The sequence below is a fragment of the Erithacus rubecula genome (assembly GCF_903797595.1).
Source record: "Erithacus rubecula genome assembly, chromosome: 4".
Lineage (NCBI taxonomy): Eukaryota > Metazoa > Chordata > Aves > Passeriformes > Muscicapidae > Erithacus > Erithacus rubecula.
In genome coordinates this window covers 13,251,239-13,271,071 of record NC_136686.1, presented here as the reverse complement: position 1 = coordinate 13,271,071, position 19,833 = coordinate 13,251,239, and the positions used below count along the sequence as shown (strand labels likewise).

General features: G+C 40.3%; 1 protein-coding gene and 1 long non-coding RNA gene across 2 annotated transcripts in view; both read left to right on the top strand.

Annotated features, from left to right (window-relative positions):
• On the top strand, positions 1 to 2,047 carry LOC306801755. Its single transcript, XR_013774181.1, has 3 exons — positions 1 to 222; positions 1,132 to 1,168; positions 1,623 to 2,047. It is a non-coding gene; the product is annotated as an uncharacterized lncRNA (long non-coding RNA).
• Positions 2,048 to 5,246: 3,199 nt separating this feature from the next.
• Positions 5,247 to 19,833, top strand: part of BCAT1 (branched chain amino acid transaminase 1) — a 56,048-nt gene continuing 41,461 nt past the window's right edge. Inside the window, 1 exon segment of the mRNA XM_079305120.1 lies at positions 5,247 to 5,409. Within this exon segment, the coding sequence (XP_079161246.1) occupies positions 5,401 to 5,409 (9 nt within the window). The 5' untranslated portion in view covers positions 5,247 to 5,400.

Below are 19,833 nucleotides of genomic sequence, written 5' to 3'. Positions count from 1 at the left end.
CAGGAGCCAGCTGGGGTAGACTAGGTCCCTGCTGCCCACTCTACTTCTCCTCCACTCCTACTTCTGGAGCACCTAAACTCCTTTAAAAGCCTGTTGAAGGCTCTGCTCTGATGAAGATGTGACCTGCAGGAAGCCTGTCCCATTCGAAGTGGGGTCGGCAGCACTGGGGTGAGGTAAGTGTGGCCACCCAGAATCTTCTGGAAGAGCCACGGAGGAGCTGAGGTGAGTGGCTGGATGAAGTGTTGAAAACAAACTGTTCTCGGCTAGTTCCCAGAGCTCGATGTTTTTCTTTCCTCTCCGGACAGAAATAAGTGACACATTCAAAAAGCGCTTGTTTCGGAGGAATGCGTAAAATTCTGTTTCCCTCAGAGGGTGGGAACGAAAAGGGGGCGGGGGGGGTGGAGAGTGTGTTTATTTGGTTCCAATTAACCTCACACATGCAGGCCTTTTCCTTTCAGCCTTTTTTCTCAGCATTTCCCTGGTTGTGAGATGTTGTGTGGCTGCTTTCCCTTTTATCTCCTCTCCTTGGTTTGTGATGTTTCTGTGAGGGTAACTGTGCAGCCTGTGCTCTTTGTGAAGGCGCTAGCTGAGGCGCTTTCCTCTCTTCAGCATCTCCGACAATCGCTTCCTACTCCCGGACTTTTTATCTGGGGTTTTACACCCAGATCATTCTGCTAATGGGTTTTACAGTATAGCCTGCATGCAGCAGGCATTGCCAAGGAGGAGGGAAAACAGCGAGAAGATGGAAGTGAGGAAATGAGCACCGGGTGAAGGTGCTGCCGCAAAAAGATCTGGCTGATCTTGAAGCCCCGGAAACCTTGCATCCCGCTGGAGCCCTTCCACAAGGAGACAGACCATGGTGCTTTCATCTTTCTGTTTCTGGAAACAATCCTTTCTCCCGCTTTTCCAAAAGCGAGACCAGTAATTGTAACCATCAGCTTCTCCTATCCTTGTAATCCCAAATCATCAGTCAAGAGGTCTAAAGGATCTCTCCCTCCCCAAAATAAAAACATTTTGAAAATCATACCACCCTAACATTTTGTTCATATGTGAACACATATATGTGTATAATTGTATAATACTTTATATATACATATAATAATTACGTAATATGTTTTTTTTTCCTGTTAGGAAATTTCTACAGCACAAACCTGATTCTTAGCCAAAGGTTTGTGTTTCCCTCACTTTAAAAGTTTTACAGAACTGTGTTCCCACATCTGCAGGGCAGCTATATGGAAATCTTATACTCCAATTATATTCTTAATAATTCTTAAGAGTTTTAGTTTTGTGGCTGAAATCAGACACAGGTGTTTCCTGAAGAATATTGTAGATGAAAGTTGATATTTCCTTATTTCAAATATTTGTGCTACTGCACTTACATGCAGTCATAGAAACTATGCAAGATAGAGTTTTAGTAAAAAAGCTAACATAGAAGTAAAGTATTTCAAAGAGATCAAACTATTCTGGTATAGCTTTGGAACACATTTCACAAGGGTATATATTACAAAGAGCTTTGAAAGTTTTAAAAGATCAGGATCAAAGTGAAGTGCAGACTTAGTCTAAATGATACTTAGATGTCTAAATGATTGAATCAAATTTGGTTTCTCCACATTTTTCTACAGAAAGTTTTCATGCCACTTCAGAAGAAAAAAGAAAATCACAGAAACCTAGCTTTCTCTTACATGGAAAACGTGGTTTCTACCCTCCTTTTCTCTATCCTCTTCAGAGGTTACAACCAGGATTGTAGAGGAAACCTTGGAAAGTGTATCAAGAAGGGCTTGTGCTCTTTATTCTTATAGAACTACAAGCTTCCTCTTTCAACACTTCCCATTTGGCTTTATATCATACTGCCTTTTTATTTCCACAGCAGTAGTTCCTCATATTTCAGTGGTTTAAAGGTGAATTTATTCAGATCTGGTATGAAAATGTGACTCAAATTCTTCACCTCATGAATCTCTACAACTTGTGGAAACACTTTGGACTTGGAGCATATAAATGACCTTATTCTTTCATATGTGTGAAAAATTTACTCATTAAAACTTCTAAAGTTTAACAGTGCTGTCAAGCGTTCACAGAATTCTTGGTGTTAATGGAAAAACTAGTGTTGAAATGAATAATGTTTTATGAAAGCTAAATACTCATTGTAGAAAATGTAATTTCTTACTTAGGGATCAATGCAACTGTGTGAATCGCTAGAGGTAAAGATCTAATGTCCTTTGCCTTGTAACTTCCGGAGAGTTACATAAAGAACTGTAACTAGACTGAAGTAATGCAAACTATCTCTGCAAAAATACATCTGTATGGCACATTTGCTAATAGCAACTTCATGTTGCTATTAGCAGCAACACGCAACTTTTAAAGTAAGTTCTGCAGCTTCTGAGATTTGATTGTCTTTTTCTGACTTTTACTTATAAGGTCAGGGCCAGCTTGGCCCCAAATAAAAGCAAAAGATCAATACAAACATCTCTTTTTCTTCCACCTATCATAGATATGTAGTAAATGGTGGTTTGTCTTTGCACAAATCCTCTGCAGTTCAGATATTTCTTCTTCCCCTTCTCTATTTCTTAGTTTTGCCCAGGCCATGGATTCTGCTCTGTACCTCAGTAGCTGGCAGCAGTTTAAAGATAATTGTAAATGCATCTGTACGGTGGACCATATTGCAGAGAACTTAGGTAAAAGGCTGATTGTTCAGACTGAGCTCTGGAAACAATCAAATTGCACTCAAACAGCTTTTTTTTCTTTTCCTTATTTTTTTTTCCTTCCTCATCCCTATTTTTTTTTTCCCTTCCTCGTCTTCTCTTTCTTTTGTAGAGGCATTCAGAATACTGAAGTGAGTCTGAAGAAAATGTACAATCTGTAACAGAAATGCTAAAAGATATATAGACAAAAATTCAATTGAGAGGCAGACTCAGCATGAATTTTCTGAAAGGAAATCCTGATCTATTACATATCTATAAACTCCTTCAAAGGAAGTAAAGGTCCAATGAATACAATCTAATTGGATTTCCAAAGCATTTGACAAAATGTCTTAGAAAGCCTTATAGAAAAGAAAGGTGCTTTATGGTTTCTCTCTTTAATTTGGTAAGAGATAGAAACGAGAGAGAGTCTGTAACTGAAAGAAGGGAAAATTAAGGCAATCAGAAAAAGGACAAATTTTGCTGATGAGAAGCCTTCAGGGTTAGCATGTTAAAACAATTCAGCAGGGACCTTAAAACAATTTGCAGCAGGACCTTATGAAACTGAATATGCAATTTTAAAAATAACATATAATAATGTTTGCAAGTATAAAATTATTCTTATAGCAAAAAAACCCCAAAGAACTAATTTGTATAATGGATTGTTTATGAATGAAGTGTTGCCTTTCAGCAGAGAAATCTTAGAATTAAGTAGTTCAGAAATGGATTGGTTCACTTCAGTGCTCATGAAACGTCCAAATAGGAAACAGATCTATAATGAAATAAATAGAGAAGAAGAAAAAAAAGCAAATTAAAAGTAAATGCTAACTTGCTTTTTGGGAGTGTTGTGTAGTTCATGCCCCCATCCTAAATCAAGGATGATCAGGTTATTGAACTGTTTTATAGCTAACAAAAAAATATTAGAACTCCTCATCTGGAGGAAGGAGATGGCTGACAGGATTTGACTGTCAAATCTCCTGTAAAATCACAAATTACATACAGGGGGTAAAATGCTCTTCATTTGTGTTTACACTCCCTCAGTATCAGAAAATGAAGAATTAGATGAATTTAAAGTGGCAAATTCAAAATAATCAAAATTGAGTTTTCCACAGAACAGAGCTAAACCATGGAACTGATGAGAACAAGATCTGAAAGATAACAAATTTTATGTAGGTTCAAGGAACAAATTAATAGATCAAAAGCCATGAGGAGCTGTTAAACCTTGAGACTTCATCTTTCAGGAGGTTAATGTGGTACAAATCCTTTGAGGATAACAGTGTAGTGGAAAGAGTATATGGAGCAAAGTGCCTCTATGTGCTTATTGTCTTCTTGAAAGTCTTCTCTAGCATTTTATATTGTACTGTCAGTGCCAGGATATTGAATTAAATGTATCCTTGGCCTGACCCAGCCTGGTGCTCCTAAATTGTGGTTGTAACCTGAAGATAATTTACTGTGAATGGATTAAATTGCCATGATGATGAGTTCAAAACTGATCATGTGAACTGCATTTTGGATAGTGCTGCTTACCTGTGTTCTTTTGGAATCCAAAATGTTTGTAAATCCACTAAATGGCTTTTTTTTTTTTTTTTTTTTTTTTTTTTTTTTTTTTTTTTAGACCTGGCTGAAGAGCAGCAGGAAAGTCTACTTGTGTAACCAATCTCTGGCACTGTACAACCGAGAATATTTATGTACATCGTGCAAAGCAGAACTTGGCACTTCTGACAGTTGCACTGAGGTGAAACGGCTTCCTACAACTCTAAAGGAGAAGGGAAAAACCTTTATGAAAACGTTAGTGAAGGAAGAAGAGATTTAAACGTAAAATCAGTTTTGATGAAAGTAAGCACTTTTATGAACATTACAGTAGCATTTTCCCTGAAAAATTCGGGGGTATTAGTTTCACAGGCAAGAGTAGAAGTAAAACAGCAGACAGGCTGCTGTATTGAATTTTTTTGTCTTCGGGCGCCGGTCAGCTGCGTGCCGGGTACCAGAACTGGGAGGGGAGGCAGGAGTGGTAGCTCGCAGCGGTGTGCAGGGCTGCACAGGTACACACACACCAGACCTTCAGCATAGGCTGGGGCCACAGGTGAGCTGGGAAGCATCTGGCCGCCCCACTAATTCCAGATAAAATGGGTCGGGTGCCCCCCGCCACGTGTTAAGAGGCAATGCTCGGGCACTAAGTACGAGCAGTGCCAGGGGAAGCACGGAAAAAGCTGGTGATGGGAGGGATAACTGAGGTGTTGGTGTGTCAGCCGAATCGAACGCGAGACAGAGGAAATGACTCAGAAAACGATGAGTTGGTTAACGCTTGCTGAGGAGAACGTGTCGCCCTCAGTTTGAATTACAGCACAAGCACTGAATCGTCTCCGCTCGGCCACCGCCATGCCCCATGCGGGGCCATTTTAGGGCCGGGGTGACCCCGCAGTGGCAGAGCTGCAGCGCTTCTCGAGGCTTCGGCGGGTGGGGGAGGCGTGGGCGCCGCCGGGAGCGGCGGGGCGGGGCGGCCCTGCTCCTGCCGAGCTGCCTGAGCGCCCTCGGCGCGCCGCCCTAGCCCGCTGATGCAATTCGAGCGGCGGGGGCAGCAGCCCCAGCCCGGGCGGCAGCAGCGAGAGCTCCGGTCCGCCCCGATCCCGCGCAGCTCCGCCGCCGCTATATCCTCCGGGGCTCGGCGATCCGCCCGCTCCATCCCGCCGAGAGCCCGGCAGGAACATCTTCCCCGCCTGCCAGGATGATCAAGGTAAGCGGAGCGGGTTTCCTGCTCAAATCCGCTCGTCCATCCTTCCGGCGATGCGGAGCAGCAGAGAGGCTTGTCCTTGGCAGATCGGTGGCTCGCCGGTTTGTGTTCACAGATTTTAGTGCCCCGGGTTTTTTTTGTGCTTTGCGAAGAGGATTTCTGTCTCCGATGGATTTGTTGTTTGAGATTCAGGGGCAGATTGTGTGTGATTTTACCTCTTTACTTGCTCTTTCATTGCAGACAACGTGTGTGGAAAAGAAGTGTAGTGAGAGAGGATGGAGAAGGGGAAAGGAAGGTGTATGATTTCCTTTGGGATGAATTTCTTGTTAATGGGATTCCAAATGATTCAAAAAACCGAACAAACCAAAAACCTGCAAAGGTTACGGTCTCCTGGCAGACATCAAGTCTTTTTTGCCTGTGAGTTTGTTAAGGCTCTTATGTCTGCCCTTGTACTAAAATAAACTATGGGTAAAATCCAGTAACATGTGTTTAGAGGTTTTGAGTAATTTCAGAAATAACTTTATGTCGTGGAGAAGGAGTTGTTGGTCGCAAGCACTTATGTGATAGATGAGCATCTGTGGGCACTATCCTTTTATAAATGTCATGTTTATGTTCTTCAGCTTAGTGACCTGATCTGGGATTACGTTGTCTTCCTGGTCAAGGCAAAGGGCATGGAGTTAGCACGGGTGCTTTTCAGTTAGACCAAGAGAACATCACACTCATGTTCCACCCTGTGGAACACCTTCAGTAATGCTTGGGTTTTGAGGAGGGTTTGTACTGGGCTGACTGGGAACTGCACAGCTGCAGTCTGATGCCAAAGTTAACAGCTGAGGATAACCACGGCTGGGTTATTTGCTTTCCTTGGGTCCCTTTAGCAGATGGAATACAGGCATGACAGGTATGTCACTGGCAGGTGTCTCCCCAGTTCCTCTCTGCTGCTGGTGACAAGTGTTCCTCACAGCCAGCAGTTCTGTCCCTTGCGTGTCGCTGGCAGTGGTGCTGTTTCTACTCATGGTGGCAGGACTAGGATGAAGGAACCTTGGGATGCTGTCATAGCCCCATTTGCCCTCCCTGCAGCTGGAGAGTGGCAGACTAGCCATGGCAGAAAACTGGTCTGAAACTACTTAGGGAAAATACGCAAGAGTTCCTGCAGCCACAATGCAGAGAGGCAGAACGGAGCAGCTCAAGGAAGGGGCAGATTGTCATGTTTTATATCACTTCTGATATGCTTGTTCTGGGTCCAGGAAAGAGGGAAGGGCACTTGTTTCCAGGGTGTCCTCCAGCACCTGTAAGGAATCCTCTGGCATGGCCTTAGAAAAAGAACGAGTAACAAGGAAACTGTAGACCTACCAACCTGTCTGCTCAAAGCAGCACTTACATCTCATTGGGTTTTTCTCACCTGCACAAACCTGACCTAAGCTTTATTTTTTTGACTGTAGAAGACATGGAAGGAAGCAATAGCTACAGCAGTAGAAGGATGCTATTGCCACTGGAAAGTGATGTGGCCTTGGGCAAGTCAGCGCTGTCTGAGCCCTTTACCATTTATTTGCCTTATCTGTTCAGACTCCAGGGTTTTGGCTGTCACTGTGTGTTTGTAGAGCATTTATCAAAGGTACAGAAGATTACAATTTGATTATCACCATATTTATGTAAAATCTCATACATTTATAAATAACCTAATCAACAGCGCTGTTCTATCTCCTTGTTCCTTTATCTCTCCATGATTTCCTGTGTTTAGTCAGAGTCCTCAGTTTTTCCTTGAATTATTTCCAGCTCAACCACAACCCATCTTTTCTGTCCTGTTTAAAATAATGTATAAGAAATGAATTACGCCTCCAGTTTCTGCAGTCTCTGCTTTGTCCACCTAATACACTGATTGTTACTGACAGGCCTAGCACTTGTGTGTGATCCAGTGGGTATGCTGACTTTTTCCCATGGAAACAGAGCACTGAAATATGCTGCAAAGCCATAGGTAAAAAAGAAGATTGCAAAGTCATGAGGTAGCTTTAACGCAACTGATATCTTGTTAAAATAGTCCATAGGCCGTATCCTTTGTTTAATTAGATAGATGAAGATAATTCAGATGGATTTCATTATCCATTAATCTATCCCTGGGAGGATAATGTTAGGAGAGGAAGCAAATAGTTTAATTAAACTGTAAACACACTGTTTCCTTGAAACACTCAGGTGCTCTGCATTTATTCAGGCATTTTGAAACAAATTAGGAGACATGGGAATGGTAAAGAATCAGAACAGACATTTTAATTGCTTCTCTGTGTCATGCCATTTTCTTAAATGAGCAATCGTAGCTGAATGTATAATCCTGGAAATTACCAGTATGTTTGAGGACAGGACCTTCAGTGTCAGAATAAAGGAGCCAAGTGGTAAATTCTCTCTGTAAAATTTGCACAGTCAGCCTTCTTAGGCCACAGATGTGAGGATTGGCACGTTCATGTCGCCACAGTGACACATGTTCCTCATGGTGCTGGATAAGCTCATCAGGCAGCTCTGTGAGTTCAAGGCACTCAGTGCTGATTATGGCTTTTGATAATGAATTGTGGCAACCCACATGCAACAGTGGCCATAGTTGAGAGATTAAATGCCCAAACTTCATCTTGAAAGTCTGACTTTAGGTGGTAGTTGAGCATAAATCAAAGTAGTGTGTGACCCTAATATGTTATGTTCATAGTCACTGCCATGTTTGCACCTTGATGCCTCCCATACTAATGTAGGATGAAGTGAATGGGTGGCCCCATTTACCTTGGAAACGACCTCATTATTTTATGGCTTTATACATTAAAGGTCCAGGTAGAATTGCATTGTAAGATAGAGCACCTGTTGCAAAAGGGCAATTTAGAAAGTATTACCATATGCTGTTGCAGAGGAAAATCCAGTGTTACACTTAGGGGAAAGCACCCTTTGGTGTGTGCATCAGAAGATCCAAAACTTAACGTGAGAATAGTTGAAACTATCTTTAAAAATGATCAATAAGTTTTACCCATCTGGGTTAGGTTGTTTTTTTTTTTTTTTTTTGCAGTTTGGCCCATACTTTATTGCTAGTTTTGCAAACTAATGTCATAATACTATTCCAACAGAGTTACTCATTTACTTGTTCCCTGGGGGTCTGCAGTGTGTTCGGAGTTTTATTTTAGTGTGTACCTGAACCATTAATGAAGGGCAGCATATAACTTCTTAGCAGGTACACAGCTACTGCTAATTCAGTTTGCCTGTTAGAGCATGTCGCACACCATATTGATAAAAAAAGCCTAGCAAACACAGAAAATTGCTTTTTTTTGGTATACAAATAGGGTTTAAGTCCACAAGGTTCTGATTGGAATAATTTTCACTAGGATTCAGAGACATCACTGTCACACAAATCATGTCCATCATGCTTAATTTAATTTAGACTGAATGGCTCTGCCTGAAGAAGTTAGGGGGAAGGGGCTGACTGTAGCACATCCACTTGTGTTCTCCTCTAATCTCTAGTGTCCTCCAGGCCTGGTTGACACAATGCACAACTCTACTGCTCTCCTCTAGTTCAGAAGGCAGAGTGAGATTTTCTTTTGTTCAGCCCTATGGGGCCAAAACTTAAGTGAATTTGGGTAATTCATCATCTTTCTCATTCCTTTGTTCTGGAACTCTCTTCTGCTGCTGGTGTCAGTTTGGTCCACTCCAGATTTGTTAGTGTTTGAATTTGCATTACGGTTACTGAGAATGAAGTTTTTTAAACCTTTGATACTGAGAGTTTGAAAGAACAGAGTGTGTTCAGTCTGGAGAAGACTCTGGAATGGTGTAATAGCAGCCTTCCACAATCTAGAGGAAGATGATGGGGCCAGGCTCATCAGTACTGTATGGCAAGAGGACAAGAGATGAAGGCATTAACTGAAACAAAAAAGGTTTAGATGGTATATAGGAAAAAATTCTGTCTACAAGCACAGGTGGGAAGTGGGTTACTAAGAGAGACTTTGCAGTTTTCATCCTTGGGAGCTCTCAAGACCCATCTGGATCTAGCCTTAGAAACCTGGTCTGAGCTCAGAGCCTACCCTGTTTGGGCTTTGTCCAGAGCTCTGAATGCTTGGTTTTAACAGCACAGTCTGTGAAAAGGTGATGTTTAAAGTCACCATTCTAGGCAGATTTCTTTGCAGAAGGTATATTCTTCTACATGTTGGTATAGTAGTAGTATTTTTTTTTTATTACCTTGAAGAAGTCCACGTGCTTAACAGAAGAGGTTAAGCTGGAAAACTATAAAGCCCTGAGTAAAAGGAGATATTTTTGATTTTCAGGAATGTGAGCTTGAAATTCATCTGAAATACAATCTATAAGGTTACCACATGAAATTGCATATTCTAGTCTTAGAAAATGATACAATTGCTTATCATCATGCAATTATTAAAAATTATAGGAAGTCCACCTAAAACCATAGCAATACAATTTCTTTTGATGTAGAGTTTCTCAGCCTCCATGAAAAGAAAAGGAATTCTCGATCAAACGAGTATGGAAAAAAAACTTCATTTACTATAAAGTTGTCATCAACAACAGGCCGGTTGCTAAGTAAATTTCTTACCAGATGCATGATCTTCCTGATTTTGAAGTTCGAAGAAGCTGGTGGAGAGGTTAAGTTTTTGATTCTGGATAAAGAAGAGTGTAAGTGTTTTTTAAATAAGCTCTATAGTTTATTTGTTATAAACTATCTTCATAAATGTATGGTTTTCAGAGTACGGTAATTATTTTTTGAGAACAGAGCACCAAGGTTTATTGTCAAATTTTAAACATCACAATCCTTCTAAATTCTGCCCTATGGCAATGCCTGCTTAAAATTTGACAAATTCTCTCCTAATTGCTAGAAAGTATTACCTGAAATATAGAGGGTAAAAGCTAGGAAAAAAAATAAAAAGCATGAAGTAATAGCACAGAGTGATACTGCATGTACTGGCTACACAGCTACAGTTTTGCCACAGCTGTACAGCTGCATGTGTACATGCATGCAGAAAAAAACCCATAATTGTGTTCATATGCTCATGTATTTGAGGCATTTATCTATCATGAGTATGTCATCTGTATTTTTAATATTATTTTTTATCTTTTAACGGTTTTTCAGAGACCACTTTTGGCATGTACAGTTTGATTCTCTTGACACATGAAGAGAGACGTTCAGTAACGGAATTCCTTTCAGGTTGTTCACTAAGCTGAAAATTAGCATTTGCAATTGTTTTCTTTTAGATTTTTTATTAAGGTGGTGTGCTGTAGCCAGCAATGTTTTCATCATGTTAATTGGGTAAAATATTTATTAGAGCACACATAAAAATGAATGTTCCATCCTGCCGTTTCCAGGTGAACTGGATTTCAGCAGTGGACAAATCAGATGCAATTCTGAAATTTAAGGGACTCAAGATTAACTTCATACATTCTGAAATGTGAAAAACAGTGATGTTCACATGCATTGAAGCCTCATAGACCTCTTGGAGTGTTATAATTCATGATTTTTCCCTGTCATAGAGTTGTTATTCAGTTGAATATGTATTAACTAGGTGGATATTTGGTTCTGTCACTACTTTGAAATATTTTACCTCTTTTGAGCAAATGATTTGAAAAAAAGCAGCTTCTTGTGGTAGTAGACTTGTTGTTGTACCACATTCAAGGGAGTAATGTGTGACACTGCAGTGATGCTGTAGTTGTGCCCAGCTTTTTCTGGCTTATTAATAAGCTTCCATGGGATTATTTACATTTGCTTGGTGTTGTGAATAGTGCTTATTACCTTATGCTACAGCCTCTGCAACTCATGAAGAATGTAAAGAAGTTAAGTTTTTAGAGTATTCTGAGCTGAGCATCAATCATGTGAATATGCTCCCTCTCTGTTTTTACTGGGACAAGAATATTATTGTAGATGCTGTCCTCAACAGGTCCCAAGGATTTTCCCTTTGACTTAGCTCTGTTCCTAGTGCCCTTTACATCAAGTGGAAAGCTTCAGTTTTGTTTCTACTTTGTTGAACTGTGTCTAATTGAAACAAATCAGGGTAGTGTTTGAACACACAACAAAACATGTCACAGAGGTATAACACAGACTTTGGAGAGGTCTCCCATTGCTTCAAACCAGTTATGTCAGGCTTAAAACCCACTGGAGCTGGTACTGGCAGGTGTTCTGTAGCCAATACCTGTGTGCTGTTAGACAAGAAACTTGAAAAGGTTATAGTTGTGAGTAATGGGCAGCTAAATGCATTGTACATCAGTCGTTTACACCTGTTCTTCCTTGAGAAGAATTGTAATGGATTTGATGGGTATGGTTTAGTTCCTGGAGAGCTGTGCACACCCTATTCTGGCACCTCAGTGAATTCCCTGAAGCAGCTGCTAAGCACGGTGAAGTCTGCCAGTGCCACAATCCATGCCTCAATTTCCTGTTTGCAGAAGAGATGTAGAAGTGATACTTGAGCCTTTTTTCACCTAGGTGTTGTGACTGTAGAGCCAGGCTTCCCAGTATTACAGTGAGAAGAGTCCTTTAAAGCTTATAAATAATGAAGATTTTTGTTCTTTATCTGGAATAAACAGTTCCAGCCCACCATCAGAATCCAAGAGACCACAGTATTTGCAATATTTCTGGAAAGTTTGCTGTCCTTTGGATTTGTTGTTGTTTTTTTGTTTTTTTTGGGTTTTTTTTTCTCCCCAGCCTTGCATCATCTTTTGAAGAGATACAGGATAACTTCAGTGCATCCCTTAACAAAACCTTCTAGATCACTGTGAGCCCTGAAAACTTGAGTCAGGGTCCTTCTGCAGGATTATGGCTGGATGTCCAGGCAAAACCCACATCTTGATGTGCACGGTTCTGCCTGCAGGCAGAGAAATGGGGAGGAGATGTGCTCAGACATTTGAGAAAAAGGACACACCAGAGAAACATGTTTGTAAGGAGCACTCTCTGACTAGTGGAGCAGAGTGTACCTGCAGAGCCCATTCAGATCCCCTGGTTAGATAACTGCTGCTATGCCTTATCAGCTTCATCTGTTGGACAGGCTCTTTCCCAGCATCTTGGGAAACAGGGACAGGGAATAACAGCCCCAGCAGCCAACACACTGCAGAAACTCGTGCTTCTTGTCTTTTCAGCAGTGGCGTTTGATAATGGGTTGTGATTAAATAGGCCATTCAAAGTCACCAGAGCTAGATGTGGTGTCAAGCCAGGCTGGGTTAGCCCTTTACACACCAGCAACCACATGTGCACTTGCATTTGAGAGCCAGCTTTGTAAGTTACAGTTTCATGATCTCTAGTGGGACTGTACACAGGATTTAGGGTGAAAAAATAACTCATTCCTCCAAAAGCTGTTCCTTTTCCTCCACAGAGCTTTTGTTTCCATTCATCTTTCCTCAGTGTCTTATGTAAACCTTTTTTCTAATGCAAAATGGACTTTAATGGGACATGGTCTGAGCACTCTGAGAATAGCTACAACTGACTCCTTGTACAGGCCAGTGATTCAGGCTTGACCTCGTGCTACTCCTGGTGCTGCTGTAGTCCTGTTGCAGACTGTGTCCTTAAAAACAGGTTTTTTGTCTGCTGCCTCTTTTCTTTTAGCATGCTAGTTCTCATTTTGGAATCCATTACTGTCTCTGCTGTGGTTTGGTTGGGTTTTTTCCCCCAAGGAGTTTGCAGCCATTTATTTGCAAACTGCAGAATCTTTGGATTACCACACTAAATTACTTGCTTCCGGTTCTAAGCCCTGAGTAATTCTTCAGGCAATATTTGATTTGTTTCTGCTCTCTGTGCCTTCATGCTATTTATATTTTCATTTGGTAACTGCATAAAGCCAATTGCCTTGGTCATCAGCTGCAGAATCTGTGTGGAGTTTCCACTATTAGGCAATTTCACAAATAAATTGCATGCTACATTTTACACATATTTAAATATGATATGTCATTTATCTGTACAGATGTTTCAGAATACAAAATATGGTCAGTGTAACTGAATCTTTGATGAAAATAAACAAATTAGTTTTTATTGTGCTTAGGCTCATCTGGTATAACAGTGAAGTTAAAAATGCATTCTGTTTAATTTTACTATGAAATCTTAAAATGCTAATTTAGTAACTGGCATTACAGAACACATGAGGAAAGAGAAATGTTAGAGAATACATAATGACCACAAGCTTGTGATAAAGAGCAAAGCCCTGCTATAGTGTTAGGGGAAAGCATGTAAAAACATTTATACCCTTTTTTGTTGCCAGTTTGATGCAAAAGATCTCATATCAAAGAACCAGGCCTAAATGCAATAAAACTGTGGTGTCTTTCAGAATTTAATTTATTTTGTTTGAGCAGTTGCTATCATATGGTCATGAGACACTATCTAGTTAGAAAACAGGCAGATGTATTTTTAGGTCAACTGGATCCAGCTAGTTGCTTTAACATGTTTTCCTTCATACCGTTCTAGCAAACAATGTACTTGTTAAAAATCTAATTAATGCTAGAAGGGACAAACAAACCAACAAAAGAGTTACTTAGAGGCACTGTTCATAGGAGTTAGAGATGGGAGAGCTCCATTAGGTCATCTGCCTCTTCCCTTCATTGTACGAGGCTGTTTTCCCAAATCAGAAGGGAAGAGCCAGTAAACTGGGAAGACAGAGGAAATGGCACTGGGGAGTGATGGAGCAACAGAAGGGTCATAGGAAGTAAAACAATCAAGAGCAGCATGAGCAGTGTGGTTAGAAATCAAGGTAAAAAACCACTGCACTTGGAGGTCATTTGTGAAAAGGATTTAGATTAGATTCGATTAAAGTACTTGCCTATTTCTGCAAAGAAAATAGGTAAGAGAATTGTATGGATGTGCAGAAAATTTATGAAGACCAAATTGACTGTTGAATAAAGGGGCACCACACAGAGGTTACAGCTGCTTTATGTCCTGGATGGGACTGGTGAGAGGCTTTCAGTATTTTTCAGTTGCAAAGGATCACACTTCAGACTCTGTAGTGTATGGTTGTAATTCACAGCTCATGTTGTAAATTTTTCTGAAATACATGACAAAATAAATTCAGTTTGAAGCTCAGTAGATCCCTGGTCAGGGCCTCTTTTAGGGTTAGTTTCAGAAAATAATTTGTTTTCTACTTCTGCTGATCTTTTTGTTTCTTTAGGATTCTTGATAATTCAGCTTGTCAAACACACATTCTTTTTGGACTTCAGGAGTTGATCTCCTTTTCCTTGCCTAGCCTTGCTATTGTTCAAGTGACCTGAGACAAGCTTTCTTTTTGCAAGCATCAAGTTCAGGCGTTACTGAACTTACTCAAAAATCAATTTAACCACTGAGTAAAAAAAAAAAAAAAACAAACAAATTACAATTAGTTCTATAAGAAATTTTTCACCAGAGTGCTGCTTGCAATGGCTTTACTTTGCAAACATTGTTCTGCATTTATTTGTTCTCATGGAGCCAAGTTTGCCTGCTTTTACAGATGTGATACAGCTGTAAATGTTGCTAAACATGAGTCCTGGGTGGACTAGCTGAATATTTCCATTTCTTGATGGTCTCTGTTTTAAGGTTTTTCTAACCAGGAAGTTGTGCCCGTATAATCTGAATTGTCTTTTATTTAAGCATAATAAAAACAGTGATGCGTGCTATAAGAGGAATGTATTTCAGTTTTAGTCAAACCACTTAAACTGGTTTAAATTAAAGCCAGTAAACTGCTCAAGACAAGAATAAGTACCTGCAAAGTTTTTTGGACTAATTTATTTGCAATCTATTTCAGTTCAACCTTATTTCATGCAGTGCAGCTTTCTTGGACATAAAGCCTTTTGTATTTTCAAAGCCCCAGTGCTTTCACTGTGAGGCAAAATTATTATCAAATAGTGTGGAAACCTTCTTTTTCTGCTAGTTGTCTTGTGCTTTTCTTTTGTTGTATGTTGTTGTTGCACAACCTCGATTTAACTAACATTAGTTCCCACCCAAGGTTGAGCTAGCAGCTACAGTAAGGTGATAATGCCAAGCATCAGGGATGATCTGTGTGAGAAGGAACAGACTTAAAAAATGTATTGGAAGTGTAGAAATCAGCACTGTGCATTGTGTAAATGGTCTGGCCTGACAAATAGACTTGGTGACACTTTCATGGTAGCACAGGCGTGTTGCGTATGTTCATATACCTGCAGTAAATGACAGGATTGAAATGCTTTTATATCATGCACCTACTCCCATGAGAGCTGAGATAAGCATGCCTGGGTCATGGGTTCCATAAATGAGCTTCCTAAACTATGGAAATCTTTCACAAGTGATGTTAAATAAATAAAAAAAACCCAGTTTATATTAAAAATAGTATTATAACACTTGGCCCCTGAGCAACTTCACTCTGTCTGACAGTGTATGGGGTTTTTTATTTTGGTTTGGGTTTTTTTCTGGGTTTTTTTTTTTTTTTGGTTAAGCTGTGAACATTATTAGTGTTTTGTTTTGTTTTTTTCCTGCAAATTCATCTTTTATATGATGTGGCTTCCAAATTGTATTCACATTTCCTAGGAACAGATAAAAGCTGTTTTGAAGTCATGAAAGTGTTTTTTTTTTTTGGACTGTAGCAATACACAGAATATATGGCATTTGTGCACACTGGATTTTATTTTATACCTGGAGCAGAAAGGCAGCTCTGGTTTGTATGGCTGTGAATGACAAAGTACCTTTCACCACACACCTCATTTGGTTTGCCTGTAGGCAGTACCAGAATGTGAGTCATGTATTGGATTTATTGATCTGCTGTATTCCTGCAGCAAGTGGAATCTGGCAAGTGTTCTAATTTCATTATCCTTCCGGTGCAAATTAGAGCATGAAATATTTCTTAGACACTTAGTAGCCAGAAGCAGGCAGGGAGAAAAAGCAGTAAGACACTGCTTGGAGAAATGTGTCAGAAAGTACTTTCTTAGTTGAAAATTGTCTTTCATAGGACTTCTGTCTGAGAGGAAATTTCTGATCCATCTTTTCTGGACCTGATGACTGCCACAAGATGGGATGGGCTTTATAGCAGGAGATGGGTTTGCTTTGGTAGAAGGAACTCTTGTGCAGTAATTGCTGTCTATCTGTGGTTTATTTGGTTTCTTTAGTTTCTTGACCTCCATTAATAGCCAGTGCTTGCCCAAAAAAGCATCGTCTGCAGTTCTTCCATGGGCATGAAATTAGATTTGCAGATGCTTCCTGTCATTGGTAGTCCTCTACCAGGGCACTGCTGCTGTTGATGGAAGTCTCCCTCAGAGAGGAGAATTGGAGCTGTCTGTGGGGGACTTCACACAGAAGACTGGTGAAACCAACAAAGATGACTAAGGATTTTGTGAAGCTGCAGAACTTGTTTTGAAAAGCATCCAGGATGATTTCCTAGCTGTAAGTGTGAGCTCTGTAGACAGCATTTTCAATTTGTTTCTTTACTCTTGCCTTCTATTAGGGAAAGTTTTCTGTTCCCTGGTGGTCAGAAGAGTTCTCATACAGTAGGGAAAATTAAATGAACAGAGAACTGATTAAAGAATTAGTTTTCTTTGATAAAGTGTGACAAAGTACATGGCATATAGAGGTAACTGGTGACTTTTTTAAAAAAAATAAATTATCTCATATGCTATAGATTAAAGAAATGCAGTTTGCAGCTGAGGTTCACAGTGATGAAGCTTCTGGTAATCTTCAGTTCTTGTTTCATAACTGAAGATGAGCCAATGAGATGGAGTAGCTAAACCCAAAGCACAGCAGTTTGATACAGCACCTAGTGGAACTGCAGTTTATGGAACAGACAATCCCAAACGAGAACAAAGATGCTGATGCTTCTGCTGAGTGTCTTAAAAGCCCCAAGTGTGAAGGCACAGGAAAAGCTAATGCACACTCCTGCAGTCTAGGAGCCTGGGGAGTTTTGGGGAGGAGATAGGCCTGTTTTGATCATTCAGCAGAAGGCTGAATGATCTGAGTGCATAGAAGGAGTAGAAAAGACAGCAGGGAAAGCATCTTGATGCCAGAAGATGTTGGAGATATGTGTGTCTAAGGCAGCCTGAGGGCCAAGTGCAGGAGCTCCAGCAGAAATGCAGGTGACAGCTATTAAGCCTAAAATTTGCCGAAAGTGCCAGTAAGTGTTACATACATACACATATAATACCCACCTAAGGCTTTACCTCTGCTTTGTATGAGAGTTGGGTTGGAACTATGTGCTAGTGCAAGGTAACACTGTTACCCTGCTGAGTGTATTGTGATTACTTCTGTCAATGCTAAAGGATTTGTAATGGTCATTACAGCATTGAGGTCTTCCATGAAAATAGTAACAGAATTCCTGCTCACCAGGTCTTTATTTCAGTAGTATTTCACAGTGATAAAATTACATATAAACCCCATTTTTAAACCAAATTTAATCTATTGTAAGACTTTACACCTTATTCTCATACTGCTGTTACAGTAATGTTAAAATCGCTGTGTTTTTTCAGTATTTTTCAGGGAAAACTTGGAATTGCTCTTCTGTTTCTTATTTAGGAAAAACAATTACATATACCACAGAGAAAATAGTGATATCTCTACAGCACAACATAGGAAATAATGTCATACTTGTGTAATTGTACAGCTGCTTGAGACAGTCTTGAGTGACTTCTGAGAAGTTGTTGACCCAGTGGCTTAAATGTATCTTTAGGATAACATCAGTGTTTTAAAATGGAGGCAGTTTTAAATCTACCATGCTATTAAACACGAAGGGCAAATTTATGCTTGGCATATCTCCCTTTTCAATGTTGGCACTAAACCAGGGAGCAATTTTCCCTGTTGCATTTAGCAACATGTTTCAGATTTGTAAGCCATGAAGCCATTAAAACATGACTCCATTAATTGGAAAGTAATTGTGGTATTTCCTTCTAGTGCTGAGGGATTAACTCAGTTTAATCTCAGTGTGGTTAACAAAGGCAGTTAGTTACTTGCTTTAAATATGAGTTAAATCTATAAAAAATAATGACATAGTGGAGAACAGGATTGGCCCCGTGGCAGGTGCCCAGAAAATGGGTGTTGACTTCACTGAGTTCAGTGGTAATCTTGAACTGAAAGGCAACATGATGCATAGGGGCTGTTCCTGTAAGTGGGCTGTACTTCCCACATGCACATGCCAGCTTGATATGTTTAAAAAAGATCATGAAAGAGAATATTAAGCTGTATCCAGCTTCAGTCTTCTGTGTTGATGCCAGCTCTTGCTTTAGGGCAACTTCATAAAGTAGCAACAGGAAGAAACTGAAGCATAATGATTGAGTACTTGTCAGTATTTGCTATCACCAGTAATTACTGTTAGCAAATTCAAGTTGGCATACTGGGTACTAGACATAAACCAACAATGGAGCTGGAGTTCTTTGAGATATTCTTCTTGCACAGCTGGCAATTCCCATCCTGGTAGCTGGTAACCAGCACGTTCTCCATCCTAATTGCAGTACAGAGAAAAATCAGTTGGCTCAATTCATCTGTGGAATACTTCTCTACTGTCAACTGATTATGTCATGAAGATTTTCTTGGATTTTACCAGTGGATTTGGAAGTATTTGAGAAATTACAGGTAAAGCAAGGACCTTGTTATATATAGTATCCTTCACTTTGGGTAACACTTTAGTTGTGCTTGAGTATGCAGCTGAATACCCATGCACACTCTGCTAAAGTCTTGTCTTTCTGGAGTAGAAAACCCTAAGCTTTATGGCAGATAAAATATGTTTTTAATGAAGAATAAAGCATACTGTGATACTGTAAGAAGATTTATGATCTCTCTTGGCACATTGCCTTTTAGTGGATAGGGAGGGTCCTGTAGCCATGATTGCCTGCTTGCTCTAAAGGGTTACAAAAAAAGAGGAACAGAAGAGTTAAAGCTGAGAAAAGGCAGCAGGAGGGATGTAGGGGGGCTCCCTGGGGGGAGAGAGGAAGTGAGATCTGCTGTGGCTGGGAGTTTGCCTTTGCTGTTTGTTGGTAGCAAGGCTGAGATCTGTGGAAGGTGCACTGAAAATTCAGTTTGGTTTTTTTTGTTGTTGTTTTGTGGGTTTTTTGTTTTGTTTGTTTGTTTGTTTTTGGTTTTTGTTTTTTTTTTTAATGTTTTACCATATTCCAAAGATTTGTAAAAAAGGAATCATATTATTTGCCAAAAAAGGAATCATATTATTTGCCTTATGTGTGTCATGCTTCCCAGCCTTGGCCCCACAATTTGGTGGCTGCTGTAGGACAGGTGGCTGCTGTGTCCCTGACACTGCTATCCACCTGCACCAGTCCTCCCCTATGAAGAACTGAGATTTCATAGGCTGACCATGGAAGGTTTTCTCTTCCTCTTTTCTTAGGGCGTTTATACATTTAATCTGGGGCTTTTTCTTCTGACTCAGAGTTCCCACCTGAGATGCAGCAAGGCGAGAGACAGCCACCAAGTCCTCTCCATCTTTCCAGCTGTACTCCCTTATGCCATCACCCCAGCTATCCTCTTTCATGGCTCATTACCCCAACCTCTTACTT